Source organism: Falco rusticolus, chromosome 1, assembly GCF_015220075.1.
Source record: "Falco rusticolus isolate bFalRus1 chromosome 1, bFalRus1.pri, whole genome shotgun sequence".
NCBI lineage: Eukaryota > Metazoa > Chordata > Aves > Falconiformes > Falconidae > Falco > Falco rusticolus.
In genome coordinates, this window is record NC_051187.1 from 16,513,356 (window position 1) to 16,540,430 (window position 27,075).

Below are 27,075 nucleotides of genomic sequence, written 5' to 3' on the forward strand. Positions count from 1 at the left end.
CCTGCCCGCAGGAGGCGCCCGCTCGCCCGTTACCTCCCGCCCCGGGAGCCGCCGGCGCCGCCGGCCCGGCCCGGCCACCAGCGGAGCGGCTGGAGGGGCGCCCGTCACAGGCGGCGCGTTTCCACCGCGAGTGGGAGGCTGAGGTAGGGGCGGCCGCCGCGGGCCCGGGGCCTGAGGGCGGGGGCACGATATAGGCCTGGCCCCGGGGGCGGGGGCAGCGGGGGCGCCTCGGGCCTTCCCTCCCGTGAGGCGGCCGCTGCCGTCGCCTTCCCGCCCCGGGGCCCGCGGCTTGCCTCGGAGAGGGGCCGCGGGGCCGAGGAGCCGGCGGGACAGGGGCCGCGGGGCCGAAGAGCCGGCGGGACACAGGGGCCGAGGAGCCGGCGGGACAGGGGCCGTGGGGCCCTGTGGCTGGGCCCTCGCCGTGTCCACGGCAGGATGTGAGGAGCAGGCCCCAGCGCGGCTCCCGTGCTCCCTGTGAGGTGCAGTCGGTGGGAGTGAGGGGCCCAGAGCGTCGGTGGGATGAAAACTCATCGCTGACTCGGGTGGGACAAGGCCGGAGTGTGTTGTGGGCCCACGCGTGGAAGCAGCCCTGATGTAGGTTTTGCTGTTAGATGCAGCCCAGTGCAGACCAATGGGGAGCGTAAGCAAACAAAAATGCATCCAACACCTGCACTTCAGACTCAGCCCGAGCATCCAAGTGCAGCCTCAGACCTCCCTGCCTTGATTACGTGCCAGGTAAGGCAGGCTTTAATTTGACTTACGGTCTCTGACTTAAGGCTGTTGGCTTCTGCAGCATCCTTGTGCAGCCAGTGAGAAATCCTGTGGCTGCTTAATTTAGGCAGCCAAAAAAACCTCCACAGCCTTTCTCGAACTATTAAATAACACAGTTGATCTGTTCATTCTTGTTATTTATGTATATAGATACTAAACTCCTCACAAGAAAACACAGGGTAGGCAACTAGGGAGCAGGAATATATTTTTTTCCTTGTTTCCACAAAAAAACCCCATCTTTAGTGGAGGAGGTAATTGAGCTCATCATGCAACATCTCTACCTCTAACAGAAACACTGTGCAGAGCCACATTGCTGCCCAGTTTGCATATTTTCACGGTTTTCTTCTTCAGGAAAAAAGAAAGATGGGATTTTGTAACAAGGGATAGTTTCTCAGGTTAGAGTATTGTGAGCATACCGAACTGTGGCGAGCGTATGTTGTCTTCGCAGGCTCCGTTCAGTGTGCGGGCTGCTGGGTCACTTCTGCCCTGCCACTCCCAGAGCATGGTTGGATCACATTGACAGAACAGCAGTGCCCCAGATTTTGTATTCTCAGGGTGCACATTGATAAACAACTTGATATGAAAATCACTGTTACATTTAATGTAATTTTTATCCACAGAAGAGGGTGTGGTTTGTGTTTTTTTATTAAGTTGCTAGAACGTGCAGCTTGCTCATTATCTACAAACAGTGAAAAGACAGACAGCCCCTTCATGCCGTTCATTTGCATGCCCCTCTTTTGCCTGTTCTTTAGGCTTTGAAGTAGGATACTGCCTGAAGTCTTTATTGTAACATTTGACTTCAAAAGAGAGGCTACTGGGTTGGAAAGGAAGGCATTCTGGTAAGTTAATACTTAAAAATGAAATTTGGTAAGGAGCTACTAAAGTTTAACGTGTAACAAATTTAAGGATAAATGTAATCAGTCTACCACCATATTTTTTTTGTCCTGCAGCCCGTACAAAAAGGTTGTTTGGTGGAATTATGGCAGCAAAGACAGAACAATTTATGTTTTCTCAGCCCTCTGCTTTACTATTATTATTGAAGTCGGTGGCACGCTACCATTTTAGTCTTACTAGTTGAAATATCTTAACACTTTTACTAATTATGTAACAGCTAAAGCAAAGTTTATGATTTTTTAAAATGTATCTTTTGATCTGTACAAGCTTACACTTCTAAACACACCCCGAAGTGAAATGAAATGGAGTTCTTGCGCCTACCAGCCACTGAGCTAACAGCTACTGAGGTGGGTGCAGAGAAAGCGTCTACAGCAGTAGCGTAGCGTTAACTCCTCTCGCATCTTTTCAAACTCATTACGCTGCTGTTTGCTTGTACAGACTCTGTGGTCAAAGAATGCTTGCTTGCAATTCTTGGTTCTTTCAGAGGCATGGTTAATTATCTGTATTCACAGTCTAAACATTAAGCGTCAGTAACTGTGCCGGTTGCTTCAGGGCAGAGCTTGCCACATTTGTTATCAACAATAAGCAATGAGAATTAATCATCTCTCATTAATTCAGTGGTGAACAACTTCATACGGCTTTAAAAGCGGGAGATGGCCTCGCGATGCGGTACTGTGCCACTGTCGAGAGAAGCGGGTTGTTCTCGCTCTTGTTCCATGTGCACCACAGTCCCCTCGGTTTGCCAGCTTTGCTTTCGCAAACCACAGCTACATCCTGGAGCTGGTACCCACCACCCTGCTGCCTGCGCGCAGGGCTCTGCACAGACACAGCAGACCTCCCACGTAATCTTTGCTTCACGAAATGGAGTTGGCATCTGGATAGTTTGCTACTTGTCCAGGCACAACTCTTGCTTTGTCACACCCAATTAATGCCTTAATTCTGAATCACACTGATAGACTTGTGCTCACAGGCAGAACTTAAGCACAAGAACTCACTGCACTAAAGTATTTCCAAAATTAATATCCATGAGTAATTCCGCATAAATGAGTAGTGCCATTCAGTTTGTGATGGAGGCCTTTCTCTCCTAGGCAAGGATAGGAAACGTTTTAAAATAAATGCATACACCAGTTACCAGAAAACTCTGCTATGAACTGTGACAACTGTTTATAAGACATTGTTGCCAATTAATGGCATTTGTCCCCAGGATAACACAGGCTGGTTTTCCTTTAATCCTGAAGACTATATGGCCATAACTTGGAAGTAAACAAGCATGAAACCAGCATGGCCACAGCCTATAATCCTCAGACTTCACCTTTTCATTGGCCAGCGGCTAAGAGAACCTTGTAAATTTAAGAATATTCCACAGCGTGTCTGCCTTAAGGAATCTGATTTAGAGGCTTAATCTCCATAGGTTTTATGATTCATCACATTTGATAGACAGGAGAACTATGAAATATGGCCCATGTGCACTGCTGTAACTCCACTGACATTAGACATCTATCATCAACTACCATTTGTATTCTACTTCTTAAGTATTTATATCTCCCATTATTGAATTCCTCACAATCTTTAAATATATTTCTCTCCTCAACAACTTAATGAGGTCAGGAAGAACTGTCACAGTCAGAAGACTGAACAAAGAGCATGTGCTGCTCTGGGCTTGCAGGAAGACTGTGATAGAGAAACTGAGAACACCTCATGTCAGCACTGTGCTGGGCACCCTGGCCCACTGCATCATGCTTCTTTTCATTTGCACGCTGTTTGTTTGCTAATAAAATTTAATACAGAACGTTCCCACTTGAAGACATCTCAGCTGTCAAAATACAACACTAAATGAGCTGCTGTTTAAAAGAGTTTTATAGACAAGTAGGTGGGCCTCGAGTACTTTCAAAGTAGAGCTGAAGACCATATATTGCAGCGCTCCTAAGGAGGAGCTGTCACAACATGTTGATATGCAGGTTGGGGGTGAATTAGTTTTGGGTCTTTGTATTTTCTTACAAAAGGCTGTGCTGCTCTTACTATGTGCACCACAAATGCCAACAACTGCTTTACGAATGCATCTACAGTTGAGCTTTGTCCTTTGGAGCATCACACTTTATCTAGGGTCTTCATTTATATTCATCAGCGAGGATGAAAATAAAATTTAGCTTTAATTCAAAGGCTAATTTAGATTTCAGTATATGGTTAACATTTCACACACACACAAACACACATCAAAGTCAAGCATGAGCATAAATCTTTGCAGGACTACGGCCGAAACATTTTTAAGTGTCCATTTAATAAGTTTTATATAAAGGATTATTCTTACACGGGCCTTAACTAGGTAAATCTTGACACAGCTAAGTCTCTCTCTAGATATAATTATTCATTTTCTTACTTTTCATCTAGCTTCTACGCTATACACTGTTATCTAATTCTAGAGCTCGGGTACAAATACAGTTCACTAACTAAATACCACATAATGCTTCTGCATGTGTGTTTATAGCAGCAGCAGCAGTATTTGGCAAACAATCTCAAAAAGCAAGCTTTCAGGAAAACATGTAACAGCAGCAACTGTATATCTGGTAAAACAAACCATTAGAAGATAATCAACAGTCAAGCATAAAAAGCTGTACTAAGTCATAAATTACTGCAATACACACAGGAAAAATACTATTTTTTGCATTAAAATACCATCATTCAGCTACAGCAAACAAATTAGTCCACTTAAGACAGAGCGGAATCACCAGAACTTTAATACTATATTTCTGGCATGTAATATATACATAACTAAACAGTTAAAAAACATATAGAAGTGTAGTATACATAATGTAAATGCAGTCTTGCTGTGGAGCGTGTCTATCAGTATATTCACAGTACCAGTCATAACGTTTGCTAGCAAGAAAAACAGTAATTGGTTTTTATTAATAGCGCTAATCAGGCAAAGGTGTGACAGCTTGCCTTCCCTTCCGATAGGCATGGCCTCCGGTTCATGCTTTCTACCAGTATTAGGGGACCTTACAACATTCCAGCAACAGGGCACGCTGGACCCCTTCACAAGAAGCTTTGTGAACACCAGCATGAGATCAGTCACTACAAACCAGGTAAATAAAGTCAGGCAGTGAGCAACCACCCATATGCAAAAAGACAGATTAGCCATCCGGCGGGACACGGGCTCCGCGTACACTTGCGACACATGAAGAAATACGAAGAGCACGAGAACTGTGAGCAGTGAGAAACACACTGCTTCAATCCAGCCTTTGACTGAGTTTCTGCACTTCCGCAGGCAGAGTCCCACTTGGACACTCGCCATATATATGGCTAGGTAGCCAAACAGAGAGAGCAGTCCTTCCCTGTTGGCATTTAAAAAGCCAACCCTAGTATTTCTGCCATTGCTCCCATGCAAGATAAACATCTTCAGAGAGGTAGCATTAAGAATAAGCTGATAAAGCACAGCAAGATTTATAGCCACAATCCAAGAGTTCTTTTTTGGAAATATGGCTAAAAGTAGTGAAGCTGCAAGCCTCACAAATGCTAGGGTAAAGAAAAAATTCCAGTGCACTCCATACTCTGAAGTATGTTCATGGTACTCTATAGATTTAACACTAAGCAGTCGTCCAATGCCAAGAAAAATCAGTGGCCAAACGGAGGAGAACTGCCTGGCCAGACTGGAAAATCTTGGTTGCGTCACAGGAGACTTTTGTCTAACTTCAGGACAAACAAGAGCGTTGCCAAAAATAAAAGCTCCAACCCCCAAATCCATAACTCCTGTTCCATAGGTCTCGGCTTTGGCGTAGCGCCTTGGATACTGCGGGAAATCCACTGCTAAAATGCTGATTGATGTCAACACATTGATGTAAACACGAAACACAGTTACTGCTGGAATGTATTCCGGATCCAAGTACATCTTTTGGAAGTCTTTTACAATTTGCCTAAAAGACACTCTGGTCTTGCGTTTCCTTTGGCTGTATATTTTAGAAAATACTCCAGCACAGAAGGCCGCAATGATAGCTGGCATGAAAAAGATGATGGGAGACAAGACTGTACAGGAGAAGAGGAGGGGAGATACTAGCACAAGGAAGTCTAGCAGCAGGCTCTGTTTCCTTGAACTCAAAGGTTTGCCATAGTTGAGGTAATACAAAATCAAGAGGAGTCCCCTGCAGAGCAGGCAGAGCGGAGGCAGGGACAAGCCCACGGAGATTTCCAGCAAACTCGTCCCGTTTAAGTTGCTGATAAAGGCTTCCTTCAGGTGCCTTGGCGACATCCTTCCTCTGAAAAGCACAAACGGGCGCTTGCCTTAGTTTTGTAAGACGGGGTGGTAGAACTTCACCAGACTGAATCTGCCGGACGGGCTGACGGACACGCAGGGATCTCGGGAGCTTCCCGGTCACCCGGCGGGAGGAGCACAGGGCGCTGCCCCCGCCGCCGGCCCTCACCGAGCTCCCATCGCCGCCTGCGCTGCTCCGGGAGCCCGCACGGGCTCCTGCGGAAGATGGCGAAACGCCCAGTGCGGGGCTGAACGTTCGCACCGTGGGTAGCCCCGCCGCGTTCTCCGGAGCGTTAACGAAACGGACACAGAAACCCGCGACCCAGACGAGGCCCGTGCCACGGGCAGCGCAGCGGAACCGGCGGCTGACGGCCTTGCTAGAGGGGCCCGGTCCCACCGCGGTGCCGCCGCAAGCCGGGGCACGCCAGGCGTTAAAAGCAGGAATCGGGAATGCGGGGCTGCCGGTCTGTCCGCTTCGCCCGCACGGGCTTCGCTGGGGGAGCTTACCGGTGCGGAGCCGGAGCCCCCGGGCCGGCCGCGCTTTGTGCGGTGGGCAGCGGCCTGCTCTTCCGCCGCGCTGGGCCCGCCCCGGCCCCGCCCGCCCCGGCCCCGCCTCCTCCGGCCGCCGCCGCCGCCCGCTGCCGCCCGCCGTGAGTGCGCGCTGCCCGCCGGGCCCGCCGCGGGAACACGCGTGGGGCTGGGGCGGCCGCGGGGGGTGGGTGGGGGGGGTGGGGTGCCCGCGGGGAGGGCCCCGGGGGGCGGCGGGAGCCGGGGGGCGGCGGGGCTGGCACGACGGGCGGGCGGCACGCGTGGCACTGCGGCGGGCCGGGGCGCTGCTCCTGGGCACCGCCGGCAGAGTGGTCCCGAAGGGGGGTTGCGTGCCAGGCGAGAGCGGAACAGGAATAATAGCATGGAAAATAGCATCGAATGAGAATAGAATAGGAGTAAAATTACAGTAAAAATAGAATAGAATAGAAATGGAATACAAACAGACTAGACTGGAAAAAGAAAAGAAAAATAAAAGTACTGGCAGTCTCAGCTGCTGGAAGGCAGCCAAATTCTCCCTGGTGATGTGACTGCAGCCCCCGTTTGCCACCGAGGGCCAGCAGAGGACACAGGAGGAGGACAGCAAGCGCATCTGGTTTCTCCTGCAACACAGTTCCCCGCGTCACTCCTCTTCCAGGAGCACTAGCGTCTCTGACACTGTCAGACCCACACATCTTTCCCATTTGTCCCAACAGGAGGAATTTAACAAAGTTGCAGTTTCTTGCCAAGAAACCTTGCTTTATTAATTCAAGAGAAACAAAACATTTTATTCCTGATGTAAGGAAAGATATACTATTCCCTCCAAATGAGCTTTATTTGCTTAATGTATGACTATTACTCTGACAGCGCGGGTAGGCTTCCTAGCTCCAGCGTCACTTGCGCCCCACCGGAATCGGTAATTCTGTCTGAAGCCTTCAGGCTCTGCTTGTGGAACCTGCCAGAGAATGACATCTCCAGATTTATTTTGTTGTAAATGCCTTTTTTAATTTTTATTTTTTTATTTCAGTCTGATTTGAACAAGCTATCGTAAAGGCCCCCTCCAGCGTTCTCATCCATAGGGCTGGGACAAGATGCCAAAGCAGGTAAAAAGAAAACCAGGAGTTGTGCATGCTAATTAAATTTTACTGCCAGGAAAGAATTCTTGGCTTGTTACCATGTAGTCAAGATTTGGTAACTGCTAATGGATATTCACCCGGACTTGACTGGACCTATTAACTGTGGTTTTGAGCTGTGTTACTAACGCCAGCTAGCAACTTTTGTTATGCCATTGGCTTTAACGGGGCAGGTGTTGATGCATGTAGCAAGCACATCCTTAAGGGTATTTTTCCAGTAAAATTCATGGACACGTGAGCAATGCAGTGTAGGCATCAGAAATGATTGTATTTTCAAATCCTTTTTTTCTTTTGGCTAAGTGATTGCCATCTCTTCTCAAAGAAGCAACGTTGAGTAGGAGGGTACAGGGGAGCAAAAATAAAAAATGAGCCCTTTCTCAGGTCTTGCAGTGTCAGCTGCACAATGGACTTCAGTTGGCTGGTGCCAGCATAACGCAGCGAACACATGGGAGGGTACAGAAGAATGGGCAGTTGGCAGAATCTCATCTTGTCCATGAAGTACTTCATAATTGTGTGCGCCTGCTCTCTGTGAAAGCTCAAGCTTCTCAATGTTCATTCAGAGGAGAAAACCAGAAGTCACTTGGATGGCAATGCTTAACTCCTTCGCTAAGCTTTTTGTCTGTCCCTTTGCTGTGTAAAATTTTGCATTACTGGAAATGAACTACTTATGCTGTCTGAAAAAGATAATAATGCTCCTAAATGAGTATATTATTGTAGCTTTATATTTTTTTTTTAGAAATGCATTAATGGGGGTTTTGCAGTATATTTTCCGCTGTATTAATGGGCTTAGCTCATGTAGTGGGAATGCTGCTAACTAAATATAGCACTTTTTCTGTATAAACAAGGTGATGCTGTTCATTGACTTGGTTAACTTGTAAAGAATTGCAGATTTATGCTACTAAATGTAAATGAGGGGTTACTTTGGAAAACTTTCTGTCAAGGAGAAGGAGAACAGAAAAGGAATACCTGGAATGCAAAAATCAGGACTGGGATCTTTTCCCTTCTTCGTTCTCTCTTCTAGCCACTCTCTTCTTCCCCCCCAGAAATGACAAACAGAACCTGAAATCTCCCTTCTGGCCAAGCTTTCCATTACGTTTGTACAACAGAAGTGTCCTTCCAACTAATGGTGTCAAGGACATGGGAGCCCAGAGGCTAGGATTTAAATACTTTAAGTGATTCGAAGGGGACAAATCTTCACCTAATGCAGGCCAGCTCCTGTAACACCGCCATTTCTTTCCCCTGGCTGCCACGCGTGTGCTCTGCAACGTCACCCTTGGGGCCCTCAATCTCTGCTCTAAAAATAAGTCTTTTTTTAGGAAAACTGCATTTGTGTTGGACCACAGTAGCATTCATCTCTACCTTAGCCTCTGCAACCAGGCCTTCCTGCTGCCCAAGGCAGCCTTTGCATTGAATGCATGACACTCACAGGCTTAGAAACATGCCAGTTAAGAGCATCGTTAAGGGTGTGCTGAACAACCTGCAAAATAGCAGGCGCCAGGTAGTGCGAGTGGAAGGACACATTCTTTCCAAGTGCCTTTGCTTACAGCCAGAATTACCCGCGATGAATTCAGTTTACAGACAGTGTTGTCAGCTGCTATCTCTCATGTGCTAGATAATAATAACTTTCTAAAAACAGAGCGCCCCATGGGAACCATTGATGCAGAGGGAAGGCAGGCGAGGAAGAGTAGCTCTAACATACCAAGTTATGACTCTTGCCAAGACCAAACTTCTGTTACATGGAAGCAATAGAAGAGCTATAAACTATAGCTGGTGAGGTGCAAGTCCAGCTATATTCAGCCTTTGACTGGCGCTGATCTGACATCCTTTCCAGGAAAAAGGCCAAAATGAAGATTCTATCACCCAGAATGACCTCAGTGAATCACTTGAAGAAGAAGTTAGAGCGTTCCTCGGTGATGAAGAGAAACTGCATCTTTTTGATGACCTCACGAAAGTTAATCCGGTGACAACTACAACAGGTAAGCTGCCAGCCAGCAGAGCATCTCCTGAGGAGTCACATTCCCTGGTGGCTACTAATATATGGTAGTTGCTGTTCTCCTTGGATTAATACTGTCATTAACACAGTAGTTAAAAATTCAAAGCTTACTAAAGCCTATTCAGAGCCTTAGAAAGTCACATTTGGCTTGGTTGAATTTTTTTCAAGATACTTTTATTGTAGATTTAGCCATGCTGATCTGTTACCAAGCTCTGCATGCAGAGGCCACGTTTGTGGTGTTGGTTCAGGTAGCCAGGGTATGACTGAGAGTTAATGCTACTGAAGGATTCCAGCATGACCTTGTGATTGCAGTTTGGTGGTATAGGAACATATCAGAAAACGAGTCTCTAACTGAGATTCAAAATATATCCATGAAATTGGTTTTGAAAAGTAAATTCCTCACTTGTCTTTTGAAGATAACCTTTTGAAGATGAAGAAAAGCCAAGGCCTGTTCCTAGTGCAGACAGGGAATTCTTGCCTCTGTCTGTTCTGCAAGTGAACAGATTTGCTTTCTAGGACTGATTGTGTGAAACCTCATAAAAGCACAGGATTTATTGGATGGAATAGTTAGCAGATCCCTTAGGATTTTTAAAAATAAGGGCAATTCTTTAAGACATCGTTATGTATATTAGACCTGTATCCCTCTCTTGATCACTTCATTCTCTATTAAACCTAATAGGTGAGGTATCTGAAGGCTTTTGTTACAAACAGGCACAGGAAGAGTCAAATACACAAATACATATGATGCTAACAGAAGGTGTGTCTTTCAGTTCTGAAATGTCTTCAAGCAAGATACAGAGTGAACTTGTTTTACACAAATGCTGGCTGCAGCCTGGTGGCTTTGAATCCATTTCAGCCTGTCTCCTGCCTCTACTCACCTGAGCTTATGAGAGAGTACCATGTTGCACTTCGTCCTCAGGTAATCCTTAGATTTGAAATAACTGTCCTTCTGCAGAACCCAGATGTCAAGTTCTTCAAATCCATGTAAGCAAAATAATCCTAAAGGATAAAACCCATTTCTAGTGAACCATTAAAAGAGCAGTACTGTTTTCAGAGAAACGTGAGAAGACATTTGCTGTTGAACTGTGTACTTACCGTTCTCTTAAATATGAATATTCTTTTTTACTGCCAGGATTTAAAACCTCACATCTTTGCAGTGGCTGAGCAAACCTACAGAAACGTCCAAAGCCAGATAGACCCTGTAAACCAGTCAATAATTGTGAGTGGAGAAAGCGGTGCTGGGAAGGTAAAGGAGATTCTTTTTTTCTGACATTGCTCTTAAGTTTTGAGATTTGCTAGAGCACGTAGCCAGTCTGCTCTAGCACAACTCTTGAAATATGCATAAAGCATTAAGTGATGGCTGCAGTTACACAGACTCTACTTAATATAGCTGCTCTTTAGGTGACATCTGTAATTTCTGGGAGGGCTGGATTTGAATCGTTCCAACCAGAATTGCACCTGAGTTCTCACCCCAGTCTGTCAGGGAGCTAGTGTGGGTCTCAGCAAGCCCTCCGCAGAGACCTGGAAGAAGTGGAAAGTTCAGATCCTATCCTAGGCCCTTCTGTAATGGTCCATCCCTATTCAGGAAGATATTGAGGATATTTTTAAGCCTGAGAACAAAATGATTTGCTGAGTGTTAATGACTCAAAGTCCATTTATATTCAATTCATCTTAAGATACTAGCTGTTAATTCTAGCTGAGCTTCCAGATGGTTACATCTTGATAAAACTGCCATTCAGCAAAGCACTCCAACTCCACCAGCATTTAAATGTGTGTCTGTTGCATGTAAGCATATGCACAAAAGGTTTCCACCAAACTAGAGCTATAAACCTGACACAGTTATTATCTTTAGCATCATCGCCAGCTGCACACTGTGTTTTCAGAAGCTAGCACTGCTTCACTAACCGACATAACTAATAACATGGTGAAAACAAAGACCTTTTGTCAAGCCTCTGTCTTGCAGACCTGGACCTCTCGCTGCCTTATGAAATTCTATGCTTCTGTTGCTGCTCCAGTTATCTCCCGAAAAGGCAATGAAACTGTGGAAAGGATAGAGAAGCGAGTGTTGGATTCCAACCCTGTCATGGAAGCATTTGGTAAACAAGACTTTTTTAACCACAAAAAGAAGTAGTGGCCACTGTGTCACTGTGTGTCTTTGTTAACACACAAGTCTAAGCTAGCTCTTGGTCCTTGTCTTAAAAGACAAACTCTTCAAATACTGGAGCTATGAACAAGCACCCTTAGTATCTGTATCTCCCACATAGAAGAGTGGAACCACTCTGATCATTCTGTATCTGTCACTGGCAATTTCACAGGAAATGCATGTACCCTGCGGAATAACAACAGTAGCCGTTTTGGAAAATACATCCAGCTTCAGTTAGACAGGTAATAATTACTGTGTAAAAACCTTATCTATTGTCTTGTTCCTTTAAATCTTTGCAAGCCTGTTTCTGAAGTCTGCCACAGAATATTTTATCTGTCTTTAGAACATATTTTGGTTTGCTGGCAGCTTACTTTTTTTTTTTTTTTTCCTCCTGCAAGCTCTCACCCTGATCTCTAGAAGAGAGCAATGGAAAAACAGAGATGCAGTTAAGAACTCTGAATAAAACATTACATTAAGCTTGCACATAACTGAAGGTGAACTGCAAAGCATTCATTGTCAGTCGGTATCGTAACAACACGACACCTATTGGATTCTATGAGGAAGTTTTGTTGAAATTTTTGCTTTTTTTCCCCCCTCTAGATTCCACCATCTGAGTAGTGCTTCCATTCAGACTTTCCTTTTGGAGAAGACCAGAGTTGCCTATCAGGCCCCCAATGAAAGAAACTTTCATATTTTTTATCAGGTTTGCCTTCAGTTAATTTTGCTAGCTATTTCTGACAAACAGTGGGGATGTAATCACCAGCTTTAGCACGGTTGCAGCTTTAAATATTTAACAGCTTTCCTGTCTGCCATGCTTCCAAATTAAATCATGCTCCTAGTACATTATTCTTCATTGTTTGTGAGCTGTAAATACCAAAGGCAGAAATCAGTTGTTACCTTATTTTCTGTCTCCAGATCACAAAAGGTGCTACTGCAGAGGAGAGGCTGGAATGGAACCTTCCAGAAGGGGCTCACTACCGCTGGCTGCCAAATTCTGAAAGAAACTTAGATGGTAAAGATTAGTTTCACAGACTGTCCGTTAATAATGGCTGTAACTTTCAAGGCAGGCAGGCAAAAATGTGTCTGTCCTATTAAATCCCATGACCCAGGCTGGTCAGCCAGCAGCAGACGTTTTGCAAAGCCGCTTGCATTAATGTGAATCTTTTTAAGTTTCATTGCCCTGTTAAGTGTTGTCATCTGTCTTAAAGCAGCGGTTTCTGGCCTAACGAATTTGCATCTCTCTGTGGCTATGTTTAGAAACTGTCTTGTCTTTGGATGTGCTTCAGCAACCTGCTGCTTAACTTCAGGGCCCCACAGAGTCAGTGTTAAGCCAATGACTTGGTTCTCCAGCTTGTACTCTGGGATTTACCAAAAGAGCATCAGGCTCCCTTGGTGTCCTCTGCCAATTCCAGCTAAACTGGACACGGTATAGAGTGTTCTGCTTGCCTGTGTTTGCGTGCGTGGCTTTCGTTTAAATAGAACTTGTTTGGCTTTTCAGAGGACTGCTTCGAGGTGACCAGAGATGCAATGTTTCACTTGGGCATTGACCGCTCCACCCAGAACAATATTTTCAAGGTCAGGTACAAAGCACGGTCACCACAAGGCTGCTAGTGATGGTTGGAATGTCTTTTAAGTGTGGGCTTTCTGCAGAAGTAAATCTGTATCAACGTACAGAGCACGGGTTGTTTAGTATTCCTGACTGGAGGGCCTGCAGCTACACATGAGGTTGCATAGCCAAATAGTAGATCTTAACTAAAAACCTGCACCTGTGAACTTTAGTTTTCCTTCAGCAATTGCAGCACTAGGAATTAACATAGAAGCCTGGAGTCTACTTGTTTTGTTTTGTGCAGAAATGTTTTGGCTTGTCCTGTGTGTGTGGCGAAAGGAAGGCTAAGAGGGCACTGCCTTGGAGGGCAGCTCTGTTTCAGAAAACTCAATGATTGACTGTATTTCAGGTGTTGTCAGGCCTTCTCCATCTTGGGAACGTTCAGTTCTCTAATCCAGTGGATGAATCTCAGCCTTGTGAACTAGAAGACAAAACCAAAGGTGAGGCAACAAGCGTGCTGTGCTCCAGCGTTATCTTAGTGCAGGTGCCTAATGGAAAGGATTACTATGCTCTTCTGCTTGATAGGAGACTATCAAGGTCACGGGCAACCCAAAATTTAAGCATGTTTTTGTTCTTTATTTCACAATTTCAAAGTACTGAACAAACAAAAACCTAATGCCTCATTGCTCTGAGAGATAATAGCCTTCCGTTACAGGTCAAGACAACTGCAACATTAGACAGTCATTTCAGAAGGATTATTGGCCGAACTCTTGCCCTTGATTGTAATCTTAGGTTGACATCACAAGACTTCCAGAAATCTGACCCGAAGTGGAGACCTGGGCTTTTAAAATGAAAGCTTTGAAGTTTTCATGATAAAGACTAAAACTTAGTCACAACAAATCTGTTAAATTGTGGCACAGAATATAGGTTGTTCTGTGTGTCTTTAGGAGGCTTGTGGATCTAGTTTTCCTTCAGAACTAAAATACTGTTCTGAATAGTGAAGTTCCCTACTATTATTTCCCACGTGCTGAATTCACACTACTTAATATTCAAATAGTTTTGCACCCAGCTCAGGTTAACAAGACCTTAAATGCTTTGCTAGCAAATACTCATTCTTCTACATTTCCTTAGTATCCCCCAAATCCCCTTTTCTTCTGGTTGTGACTGTTTGATTTGTCTAGCTGCATTTAGAGGTGTCTGTTCAAAAAAGTAACAAAAGATATACCTAGAGAGTACTCTCTAGAATGCCTGCTTCAGTGTGGCAAACTTCAGACTTTTCAGTATTTCATTTTAAAATTGAACATTGAACAACATTTCGGTTGTTTCATTTTAAATGGAGTACCTAAACTTTTAGGGGTACTATACATCCCAATTAAAAGTCTGGTCTTGCAAAACTTTCTCCCAAGTTTGGGTATAAAGATCCAAAATCCACATTTAAGTTGCTGAGTTCATGGAAGTGTCAGTTTTCTGTATTATCTCTAGACCTTCCATACCTTTGAAGGGGCCGCATCCATGTGACACTCCAGATAACCTTGCGATGGTTTTTTTTCTGAACAAGGTTTTGTGATGACTGCTGCAGATTTGCTGAAGATACCTGTCGAGGAACTACTGGAATCATTAAGAATTCGAACAATAACCGCTGGAAAACAACAAGTCTTCAAGAAGCCATGCTCCAGAGCCGAATGTGACACTAGGAGGGACTGCCTCGCCAAAGTGATTTACGCTAAGTAAGGACATGCAGGCCAGGCTGCTGTGCTAATCCATATAACTTTTGTGAGGGAACAGGGAGGCTGGAGAGATTTACTTTCCCTCACTTTCTGCTTGGACTCAGTAACATCGTAACCCTCCCTTCCCCTCTCGCCACATCCCTGATTCAGTTGTAGATAGGGACACAGAGAGATCTGCAGAGAGCTGCCGTTTCATGTCAGCAGGCAGCATGCCATAATTTTTTTGTTTCTTCCACATGATACTGGTATAAACAGCAGTAAAAGATTGTTGTAACCAAGCACTTTCCAACTAACCCAGCTGTCGTTGTCTGCAGGTTGTTTGAATGGCTCGTTTTGGTCATAAATGAAAGTATCTATGCAGATCCATCGGTGTGGACCAGCTTCATAGGTATGGTTATTCACCCCTGGCTTATCTGAGGAATGGTTAAGTCCTTCAAGCTACTCCTAGAGCAAAATGCACTGTCTTCCCATATTCCTTCTAGGTTTGTTGGATGTTTACGGTTTTGAAGCCTTCCCTGAAAACAACTTGGAACAGCTTTGTATTAACTACGCCAATGAGAAACTGCAGCAGCACTTTGTAGCACACTATCTGAAGGCACAACAGGTAATACCTCACTAAGATCAAATGTGAAATAACTAATTTTAAACTAGCATCTTTTGTCTCTTTAATTGCATTTCTGTGCCTCTGGTCAGATTGCAACCTTCAGTTGAGTAAGCAATGCAACAGAACAGTAGGATGTCAGTAACAGTTGCTTTTTTAAAGAGGAGCATGTGGGGCTGTTGGTGAAATGAGACAGGTTTCTCTCTTGAGTACTGGAAAACTGTTTCCCATTATACAGCTCCAGTGGCTCTGTGGCCTGTTAAACTGTTTGCTTTCCCTGAAAGAGCTGAGCACTTAAAAACTAAATTCTTGAGGCAAGTGTAGCCTAAATTGAGACTCTCTTGGAAGCTGCTGGTTGATTCTGTTAAGTACAAAGTACCTAAATGGGTGAGGAGCTCCTAGACCTGAACTTGGTGCAAAGGCAGAGCGAGCAGCAGAACCTTGTAACCGGAACGCCAGCAGCACGTAGCACCGGGTGGAGGCCTCCTGCCGCAGAACAGCTTCATAAAGCTCGCTGTCATGCTGGTACCTTTAAAGACCAAAACCCACTGCGCATCGGCTCTTCTTTTGGAACGAGGAGGTACACGAGTTGTGTCGTTTCACAGCAGAGAAATTATTTGCACCATGCTAAATGCATTGTGGCCACTTGCCTAACTGGTCACACACTGCTAATCCCAGTTCTCATCTGAGTGCCCTGAAAGCTACAGAGTCCCTGCCGGGACTGCTGCTCTAGTAGATGTACTTCAGTCCTCGCTAAATTCCTCCACATTACAGATTTGTTACCACAATGCTCTTTGCCATTAACTGGAATCTGGGAAATTATTTTCTTGATGGCACCTTCTGCCTCACAGCATAGTTTTGTCAATTTATTCAGGAGATAAGTATCTCTTTGACCATAACCTGTGCTTTCATACGCCCAGCCTTTTTTTTTTTTCCTGCCTGCCCTCATTAGTATGCCAGGGGTTAATGGTCAGTGGAGATGGAAACCAAGTTCAAGCACACAATTACTTTCCTTGAAACTGATTCATGACCTCTGTTTATAGTAACCCTCCCAATTACTGCCTGCCCTCTTACCTCTCTTGATCTGGCTGTGTCCCAGCCCACTTAAACGCCATTAGCGGCTGTGCTGAGCAAGCGTTTGGCAGGAGACTTTTTAAATAACTGGCCAGAGCTTGTGCTTGTTAAACACTCCTGACAGTTTGATCTGTAATACGGCATATTGTACAAATTATTTCAACCAGTATCTTTCTCTATTTCCTTTTGGATCAGGCTTTGATTTAAATGGTGCCAAGTTAGTAAAGTCTAGTGCAGAGTGGTTGGTTTAGGGCTGTGTCCCATCTAAGGAAGGAGTTCTGCGTGTTCCTTGCCCTTCAGGGCAAAACTCAGCACAGCCGGGAGAGGCTTAGTGCAACGGTAGCCTCCGTGGGTGTACTCTGTAAAGCAGCCTTGCAGCGCACTGATAAACCTGTGAGGTTCCCAAATGCTTACACAAATCATTCCAGCAGGATTTGCTGCTATATATTCAAAAGCTACCTGGGGTAGAATATCCTCCATTGTTTTTTTTCCTCAAGGTTGCCGTTGAACACGAGCTGAACTTTAGATTAGCAGACTGAGCCTGGGATTAATTTGTTAAACAGTAACCGCAGCAAACTGCACAAGACAGTGGTTATTTGAGCTGTAGTGCCCTCTGCTGCAGAATAACCAGGTTCTCTCTTACTTCAGGAAGAATATGCAGCTGAAGGCCTGCAATGGTCTTTCATAAACTACCGGGATAACCAGAACTGCCTTGATCTGATCGAGGGCAATCCGCTCAGCATTTTTTCTTTGCTGAATGAGGTAAGTGTGGATCTAGTTGTCTGCCTTCCGCCTGTGCCACCAAGGAAGACGTGAACGCTGAATTAGTAGGAAACTTGTCAGCCATAACATTTCTGCCAAGCTCATTTTCAGAACAATCATGACACTGCCTCTCCTATTCCGGGTTGTGTTTTTTCCCTCTGATCCTGGATGTTCTGACTCAAATATGAAGCCTCAATTACATTATTTTGGGTTTTTTTCCCCCCAGTATTTCAGGGCTTGCATACTCAAAGCAACTCTAAAAGTAAAATGGCTATGATTTTAAAGTGTCTTAGCTTTTAAAGATAGTTCTTCATGACAAATAAGAGATGCTGCAACTTTGTCTCGTTTGCTCTGCAGGAGTGCCGTCTGAATAGATCCTCTAACACTGACCTGTTCCAAACTCGGATTGAGAAAGCCTTGTCTAATAATCAATGTTTAAGTCGAAACAAGTTCAGTAAGAAGCCTAACTTCATTATTTCACATTATGCTGGCAAAGTCTGCTATCAGCTGGCAGCAATGGTGGAGAAAAATAAGGTAGGTGCTTTCAGAAAGAACTGTGTAAAAAAAACCCAAACCAAACCATCCTACAGATCAAACGCAATTAAATCAAGGCACCACTAACAAGCACACTCAGTGATGCTTACTGGATATACATTCCTTGCTCTGAGTAGATCCTTCAGGCTGTGTAAAGGCGGGCGATGTCTTTGGTCTGATTCTCAGTCAACCATCGCTGGCACAAGCAAATGCTCTGTTAGCAGACCTTCCAGCTGAGGGACCAGCGGACCATGTATCACCAAATCAGGGCTTCTTCCATTCCTGAGACAACGCAGAAGTGTTAATGGCATCAGGACATTTCTATAATCATAAATACAGCGGTTTGTTTTTCCCCCAAATTCAGATAAGTTTATGAGAAGCAAGAGCATGGACTTCACTGATAACTCATGGAAGTACCAGGAAACTCAAGTTTTGGCCTCATTGTGCCATCAGGGAAATCACCTGCAGATATAAGGGTCCCTTGTTAGTTCTGACATCGCTACCAATTATGACAAGTGGTATTGGGTGATACAATAAGATACCATCTCTTAATTAAAAGGAAGACTTCCTAATATCTGCTGTAGACTGTCCTACGGGATTAAACTAGTCCTGAGACTTCTAGCTCGCATCAGTGGTGTAATGAGAACAACATTAGGAGCAGTCGTACATGTGACTACCTGAATCCAACTGTGAATGAACGTGTGTAGTCAGAATTGAAACTACAGCTGTGGTTAAATCAAAGCTGGCATCAAAAATACTATTCCATCTATATATGTGGAATTTTTAGTCATTTTCAAAGGTAACAGGTTTCTGGCAAAGTCCAAATGCTAATGAGTCATGTTTGTGTTCGCAGGACCCCATTCCGCTAGAGCTGGTCCATGTTTTGCAGAATTCTAAGGACCCCTTGCTTCAAAAATTATTTCCTGTGACAGAAAGGAATCAAAATAACATCAAAACACAAAACAGAGCGGCTATTGTTACAGTGGTGTCAAAGTTTAAGGTACATCCTATTCAAGTTTCTGCTTTCTACTGTTATCGTCATAACTAGGTGAGGAAACAGTATAGCTGGACCAAGATCAAGTGTTGGTAAAATGAAGCAGCTGTAAAACAGAAATAACCTCAGGCTCCCGATACTCTGGGTTTTAACTCTGTCCCATTTTACCTTTTCCTTTAACACTCAGGCATCTGCCTCTTTGAGGATTCTTCCTACCTGTTCTTCTTGAGGGGTTAGCTTCAACTGATGGTCCTGCTGTAATTTTGGAAACTTCCTGAATTTGCCATCAACAATCTCACAAAAGCATCCACAGAGTGGATTTTTGCTGCTCAAGCTGTCCTCATAGAAGGGCCCTGCTAACACTGACTCTGTAAACCCATGCTTGCTAAAAACGGCTTCACTGTTTTTATAGAAGACCACTGATTAGCTAAACTACCTGCAGAGGAGTCCCTAATTAAGCCTGTAACTACCTGCAGAGGAGGAGTCCCTAATTAAGCCTCTAACCACCTGTGGAGGAGGCGTCCCTAATTAAACCTGTATTTGTTTTCTACAGAGTTCACTTGAACATCTCATGCAGATTTTGAATAGTACCACAGCACATTACATCCGGTGCATCAAGCCTAATGCTGAGTGCAAGGCGATGACTTTTAGAAGAGAAGAGGTAACTTTGCAAAAGCCTTTCCCCACCGAGTCGAGAAGCTTCCTGGAGATATTGTGCAGGGCTTTGTGTTGGGTCTTTTACGATCCTGAGTCACTTGCAAAAAGCCCTCTTCACAGCATGCTTTGAAAGAGCTTTTTCTCCTTTGGAGCTTCCCAGATAAATGGATAAATGTCCTTTCAGAATCACTGATGATGCTTGTCTAAAACAGAGCGAGTCAGCACAGCAGCCCTTCCAGATGCAACTTACACATTGCTGTATGAGAAGCTCTGTTACCAGAGCGCTCCTGGGTGATTTGGGGTGCTGCCGTCCCAGCCCTCAAAACAGATAACGGTGATCTGACTGCTCAGCAGTCCTGGTCACACAGATACCTGGACGGTGAATGCTCACAACGAAACTTTGCTTGCTCCTGGAGTCTAGTGTAGGACAAGTGAGATGAGATCAGCCAACAAGCATGTCTTTGGGAACAGAGCAGCAGATGCTAAAGCTGTAACTAGAGAACCTTATCTGACGTAAAAACAAGCAGCTGTAGTGCTGCCTTAATTTTAAACACTCAGAGAATTTGCTGATTGCATGCGAGTACTATTAAAATGCCAACACTGGCTTTTCATATTCTGCTGCATTTGGTCAGTGCAGGGGGTGTGGATACCGCGAAAGGGGGCACGGAGGGCTGTCCCCCTGCGTTAGCGCTGCCGTGACCCTCCTCTGGGTGTTACTCAAAGCAGTAGCTCCAAGGCTGTGTAACCCCCTTCCCTGCCCTCTCCAGTCATTCCCTGGCCACCAGTGCAGCACCCCCTGCGCAGACCGTAGCAGCAGTTTCCACAGACAGAGGTCACCTAAACCATCTCAATTTATGCCTCAGGTTCTCATCCAGCTCCAGGCGTGTGGAATAGTCGAAGCCATCACCATCAGTGCGGCAGGCTTCCCTGTTAGGTAGGTCCAAACATCTTGAGCAGCATCTTCCATAATCCATTTCTACAGCAATTACGGCATTATTAGTTATTCAGAAGAGCTTGTAAGCAGGAAATGCAAATATTTTACAGTCCGTTTCAGACCACAAAACTACTAATTCTTTCAAAGCTGTCTGAAGAGTTCTGCTCACTACTTGCTTTTAAGCTTATTTGAGCACCTCTCTTTCATGTTTTGGGGACAAAAAAATACCTGTCACAATCTGGACTGTTGTTCTGCATTTTGGCTAGTGACACTCTGCTTGTTCAGCAAGTCCAGAAGTGCAGTAACAGCACAACAAGCAGTGCTAGCGCAACCTGCATTGAAGACAATGGGGTTCTTAAAAATACACCAAATACTATCAAAGTCCAGATGTGTGTATAACACACCCCTGGTCGGAGAGCTCACTGTTCCTTTCCAGTCTGAGAAGCTGGGGAAGAGGTGTTTTGATGTAGACTGTCACGTACTAGAACTTTCTAATTGAATGTGCCTTCACAGTAACATTTTCAGCAATTACAATTAAATTATAAATGGCATTCATCTAAGAAGCACCGTCACCTTGAAGTGGAGCATCTCATGGCAGCCAGGCTCCTTGCTGGGCTTTCTTGCCCACCTTTAGAGGATGGAGAGAACAAGGCCTGAGCTGGTCACGGTTTTGACAGCTTGGTGTCGATGGGCTGAAGCTCACCATTATCACCAACAAGCACAAGTCCCGCTCAGTCTCTGCTCCAGGCAGTCACTGCTGTTACGGGGCAATACGTGGTCTCCTACATTTCCTCAAAAGCTCTGTGCTTTGTTGCTTGTTGCTGACTACGTAGCCATCACTCTGTTTGCATTCTCTGCACTGGATCTTTGAAGCCATTCTGCAATTTCCACCCCCCAAAGGATAGGTTATTTACCATATAGTAAATGATACTTGCTTACAATTAACTGTACGTTTGTCTATCAGGATCCCTTTCCAAAGTTTCACTGAGCGCTATGACCTACTGAGGAAATCATGTGGATCCAATAAAAACAGAGCGTGTGATAAAAGCAACTGTCGCACTGCCGAGAAAAAAGGTATGTTTCTTTAGATAATTCCTCTGCTACCAAGTAGAATTATCACTGCATCGATCTGGTATCAAATAAATCAGATAAAATTACTGTATTTAGCACTAGGGACACCAGTATTCTCAAAATATTTTTCTAATCTGTCGCCAACTTGAGTTTCTAATTTGCCTAACGCTTACAGCAGGCTCTCTTTTAAAATGTAAATCTTTCATCTTACTGCCATTTTTCTGTGTTCCTCTTTGTTAAAGCAATTACGGTACAATGGTGTTCAAGGTCCTCCCCTGATATAATTTGATTTAGAGTTGGTTCTTGAATAGACTTGAAAACCACTTACCTTTTTGCTTATATTCCTTCTCCTTCCTTTCTTTTTCTTCCCCACCTTGTTTTCTTGCCAAACACACTGACCTTCTAGCTTACCTGGATTCTGCTGCTTCTTCTACCTTTTGCAAACTTCTGTATGTGATTGTTTTTTCTAAGCAAGAACATGGATGGAATTTAAAAAACACAATCCAGTCTACAAGGTAACATCTCTGGTATGAACTCCTTGATGAGGCAGGTGACATGTAATACTGAAAGTTACTGCAACCCCATTTTCTCTCCCACATTAATCCCATCTTCACCCAGTGGGTCTGTTCAGTAACCAGTAAACATGGGAAGCAGGACCAGTAAGTACCAGCCTGTCAGATAAGTAAAACGGCTGGAAATCTATTCACTTTATGGAAATGAAATGAACTAAGGAAGCATAGGCTGGAAAATTACTTACACACCGTATCTTTCTCCCTCAGTTATAAACCCATTAGCTGAAATGCCTCACTGCGATAGGTTACTAGTCCTTTTTATCTTTAGCGTGTAATAAGCTGCAAACAAAGCAAAACAATTTCCTAAACATGAAAATAAGCTTTTGGTTGCCTTATCAGCCCAGCCCCATGAACACCATCATAGTCACCAGATGTCTTCCTGTAAGCAAGAATTGCTTGTATTTGTTTTCAGTACCTTAAAATGCTCTCATCTCCTTAGAAATATTTATAGCAGAAAAGCAAACAGTATCCAGGATGGAAAGATACAAAGGCCATCAAGTTCCGGCATTGGGCATGCAGAATCTCATGCAGCATTGCCTTGAACAACACAATCTCTTTCAAGGACAGGTCTGAATTACCTCTTTTTCCAAATAGATTAATCTGGCTAACATGTTTGTCTCATAATGCAAAAAACCTGTGTACTACATCCCAGAAATGGTTTTAATAGCCACTTATTGCTGCAATAAACTCTTGCTTAGTATGTGTCCCTGTAGCTGCTTCTGATGCCCTGTGAAAGCTGCAGCATTGTGTACGATTTTTCTGTTGCCGCATCTTTCAGTACATTAATGCTGTGAGCCTGATTAGGTGCTGTTTGGTCTTTGTTCCCCACAGCTTTGAGTTTTGGGTATTTCATGAGATTTTCTTAGGACTGAGCTGCTCAAATATCTTCTTAATTGGATTGCTTTTGCTTTCTAAGTGAGAACAGCTGAGCCCTCCGTATGTGTGTTTCATTGCCTCCATCTACCCATCATGACATAACCCACGGGCAGGTTATAACAGGGGTGGTAGGGCAGCACCCAGACTCCACCCTAGGTAAAGCACACCACCACACACGCTGGTTTTCTGGCTGCTAGCACATGGCGCAACCTATGCGGTCACATTTTCCCCTTAAACACAGCTAGACCTAGTGATGTCTCTCAGCTGTCACCCCTCCCCCCCCTCCCCAAATGGCCAGGAGGTCTCAGTGTAAAGACAGTTCCTTGGTCCTGATTTCCAAATTTTGTGACACCTTCTCTTCAACGCTTCATTCACAGGCGAGACGCCAGTGGTGGATGATGACATAGCACCACGTTCTGTTGTTCTTGAGATCCTTCAGAATGTTATGGGACAAACTGCCGCTGAGCAAACAGGGGACAGAGCAGAAAACACTTCAGTGTACTGCGGCAAAACCAAAGTATTTATGGCTAATTCTGTGGTAAGAGCACTGTTTCCTTGGCTAAGAGTCCTGGAGCGTACCTGCATCACGGGGATTCTGGCACAGATTATCCTCGTGGTTTAGGCGATACTGCTGCTAATGCCAGTGCGACCAGCGTCTGGCATTTTCCTTCAGTTTATTAAACTAAATCGAACATCCAGCAGAATCCAACTATGAGAAGCACTTAGTTTAATGGCATCCTTGTTGCTAACGGACAAGGAGCTGCGCTTGCGTCTAGCATTGTCGGTGTCCTCCCGGTTCCAGTGAAGGCTTCAGCTGGTGGGCCTGGGACTCCGACAGGCCTGAGCTGCTGCTCTGGGGGCACGGTAAGGGGCCAAGGGCACTTGTGCAAAGCCTGCGTGCTGGGAACCCCCTTCAGTGCAGCTAGTTTTAAGCCAGCTGCCACTGTGAGTGTGGGAGTGCCCGCTTTTTCTCCCCACAACAGTCTTTTCTCCCTCAGGTCTTACATTTCCATTTGACGTGTTATCTAATAAGCACTAATGAAGTGCTCTCACTTCTAAAACCCAATCCAGCAGTCTTGGCACACCAAAGTGTGCGTGTGGTTTTCTGGCAAACACCAAGAGGCTGTAGAAGGGGGAGAGTTGTGAACACAGCTCCGTGCCTGAGCGTTAACTGCAGGCTCGTGTCCCCAATGCAGCTGGAGCAACTTGAAGCTAGAAGAGCAGAGGTGTTAAATGAGAAAGCGTTTTGCATTCAGTGTTGCTGGAGGAGATTCAAGCAGAAGAAGCTAGCTAAGGAGAGATGGTCCGCGACTGTCATCCAAGCAGGTAATTTGATAAGGGTGTGGCTGACTATAATATCACAAGTAACATTTCCAGTTACACTGGGTGTTTAAAAGTGGCAGGAGTGGTTACATTAATTGAACACGGAGAAGGCTTAAGTGCCATCTCTCTTACATTGTGTGCAAGAGCTTCCGAGATGCTTTGAACTCATATTTCTTCTAATTAAATCTTCAGCTATTCGTTCCTGGTTAGCCAAGAATCGCTTCCAAAGGATGCGCGGGGCTGCTAATGTTATTAAGCATGGCTGGAGGAAATGGAAAGTAAGTACCCTGCTACAGGAAAGCACTGAAACCGAGTGACTGGGGCTTTTTAGTGTTTGAGAGGGAATATGCCTGTCAGGTAACTGTACAAACCCAATACTGCCACTTCTCCAGAAAACTCTTCTCAAGCTGAAGAGTACAAGGTGGATGCCAATCTTGTAGAGCTGCTGCTACAGGGTGGCAGCGCAGACAGCACAGTAAACTTCCTTCATGACGGGGGAAAATGTCCCAAAGGGCTCCCTCTCCTTTAAGATGCCCCCTTTTTTAGACTCCGAGTTTTGCAGTTTTAACTTCTGTTCAAGATGTTTGAGAATTTTGTTCAAGAATATTGTTCTGCATCTCTTCAGGCAAAAATGGCTGCGTTAGCAGCAGCAGAATTGGATGAGGGTGAAGAAAAGGCGTTCTCAGTTCCTGGAGCTACGGTGACCTCAGCCAAACCACCTTTCTCTTTGGAAACAACTTGGCCTCTGCAGGCAATAATTCAGTTCTGGCCTCTTGGCCTTGCCCTGGCTGCTGCACCTGTTACTGTAACGGGACTTCGGAGAGACCTGTCCCTGCTGGCGTGTCTCAAGGTGCTGCAGGAGAGCGGCAGCTGCAAGGTGGAAAGCTGTTTCTTTGGCTGCGGCATCACTTCTGTTAGAGCTCTCCCACAGGTAACCAACCTCATGCACTCGAGGCAGCAGCACAATTAAGCTCTTCCGTGCAGGAACCTGAACTCTTCTGTTGAGCGGAGCGACCGTGAAGTCTGCTCTCACGCTACCGTCTTCCTTTTCCCACGGGCTTAGGTACTGAAGGACACCGACAGCAGCAGGTCAGGTTAGGCACAGGGCTGAGCTGCGACTCTCGGCCAAGCTGGGAAACTTCTCGTGATCGCTGCCATAGGCACAAACTGATCAGAGCTCTGCTTCAGGAATGGAGAGCAGGGATCCCGACACGGGCTCTGCTCCTCCGTACCGTGTACTTTTTCTGCTTAGGGGATTCAAGCTGCACAACAGGTGAACACATGAAAAAGCATCCACCTGGGGAAAAACCTCTGGGTGCATTAATATCGCAGTAATTCTGGCAGTAACTTCACTGTGCAGACATGCACGGACCAGTCTGCGTAGAGGGTTTTCAGGGCAGAAAGCAGGGCACAACCTTGAAGTACTTAATCTCCTACGCACATGCAGAACAGTCTTGGATACCACTTACTACAGACAAGCCACAGCCTACGCTGGCTTCTCTCAGAAATTGTGCTCCAGTTACAAACCACCTGGTGCCTCTGCTTGGCTTTTTTGGTGAGAACGAGGTTGCACAAAATGATGTGTGCAGGAATGAGCCTGTGCCTGGTTACAGTTACTATGAGTAGGAAGCAGCAGTACCAAATTAAGTACTAAATACTCAAACCTTCAGTGTTTCAGCCAATTTCAGTTCAAATTACAGTATTGATACTCGTTGTTGTAATCATTTATCTTAAATCCATTTGGCTAGGACTCCTTTGGAAGTTTGCCCTCTATCCTTACTCATTCACTAGTCAGTTATGTACTAAAGCACTACTTGGTTTGAATAGCAAAATTAGCTCAAAATCTGGCAAAAACATCAGCTGACCTCTCTGCCTCTTCTTGTAGGGCTCCATCAAGTTTCACTGTAAGAAGTCTCCCCTGCATTACGCAAACATCAGCCCCCACACAGATGCCTGTTCCATCACTGGACTTAACCAGATCTTACTGGAGAGGAAAAATCTCCTTCCGACATAGGTTCTGGCCATCTGCATATACTGTACGTTTTCCTTCAGGGAAGGGCTGTCTGCAAGCTGCTGCTTTCAAATTACTCGACGTCTGTATCTGCTGCTACCTCAAGAGCTTTCCATATTGATGCCTTGTACATATACTATACTTCAAAATCAGAATGCATAGGGGGGAACTCCTCCTCTGACACACGCACATATTAGAGGAAATACCAGCACTAGGAGAACACTCAATTAAAACAGATCAAGTGCTTTGAGCAATATATACTTGAACTGAACACTTGTGGCATTACCTGGGAGAAGTAAGAGGCTGGTAATGGGAGAGCAAATAAGGCAAATGTTTCTGGTGCACGCTGGATTCTCCCTGGGAGGCACAGCGTTGTGCCTGACCGCGAGTGCTGGGGAACACCGCAGCAGACTGCGACTGAGGAAGTGCGTGGCAGTCGGCTGTAACACTAAAGGCAGGTATCTCGGGAAAAAGCAAAACCAGACTCTTACTTTTTATCTGTATGTTCTGCCACAACCGCCATGCGTTTCTAGCACTCCCTCGTCAACAGCGTTACCCCTGCAGAGGTTCTCGTCAGATGCTCCGTCCATCTTTTTGTCGTTGAAATGGGTCTTGAAAATGTTCAGCAATTCTGTGTGTGCCACTTTGAAATAAACTGCTAAATACCTTGTAAAGGTATCTGACCACC

At 45.1% G+C, this 27,075-nt stretch overlaps 2 protein-coding genes and 1 long non-coding RNA gene across 10 annotated transcripts; 1 reads left to right on the top strand and 2 right to left on the bottom strand.

Annotated features, from left to right (window-relative positions):
* The first annotated feature begins 11 nt into the window (after positions 1-11).
* Positions 12-27,065, top strand: MYO19 (myosin XIX). Of its 8 annotated transcripts, XM_037371217.1 has the most exons (28): positions 12-143; positions 612-735; positions 1,524-1,610; positions 1,933-2,012; positions 7,464-7,539; positions 9,401-9,545; positions 10,333-10,481; positions 10,695-10,808; positions 11,526-11,658; positions 11,878-11,947; positions 12,306-12,408; positions 12,621-12,717; positions 13,204-13,280; positions 13,661-13,751; positions 14,810-14,978; positions 15,293-15,366; positions 15,461-15,582; positions 17,302-17,415; positions 17,773-17,949; positions 18,803-18,949; positions 19,497-19,604; positions 20,464-20,534; positions 21,499-21,608; positions 23,431-23,591; positions 24,250-24,379; positions 24,569-24,654; positions 25,002-25,307; positions 26,262-27,065. In XM_037371217.1, the coding sequence occupies exons 5-28, from the start codon at positions 7,528-7,530 to the stop codon at positions 26,388-26,390; spliced, it is 2,895 nt and encodes a 964-aa protein (XP_037227114.1). In that variant the 5' UTR covers positions 12-143; positions 612-735; positions 1,524-1,610; positions 1,933-2,012; positions 7,464-7,527; the 3' UTR covers positions 26,391-27,065. The 8 variants fall into 8 exon arrangements, with proteins under 8 accessions (XP_037227114.1, XP_037227087.1, XP_037227104.1 ...); XM_037371190.1 differs by lacking the exon at positions 1,524-1,610; XM_037371207.1 differs by lacking the exons at positions 1,524-1,610; positions 1,933-2,012.
* PIGW (phosphatidylinositol glycan anchor biosynthesis class W) lies at positions 3,797-5,934 on the bottom strand. Its single transcript, XM_037371276.1, has one exon. The coding sequence runs from the start codon at positions 5,906-5,908 to the stop codon at positions 4,388-4,390; it is 1,521 nt and encodes a 506-aa protein (XP_037227173.1). The 5' UTR covers positions 5,909-5,934; the 3' UTR covers positions 3,797-4,387.
* LOC119140223 lies at positions 7,243-12,698 on the bottom strand. Its single transcript, XR_005101565.1, has 4 exons — positions 12,603-12,698; positions 11,501-11,601; positions 10,441-10,561; positions 7,243-7,391 (listed from the first exon to the last, which is right to left on the bottom strand). It is a non-coding gene; the product is annotated as an uncharacterized LOC119140223 (long non-coding RNA).
* Positions 27,066-27,075: the final 10 nt, after the last annotated feature.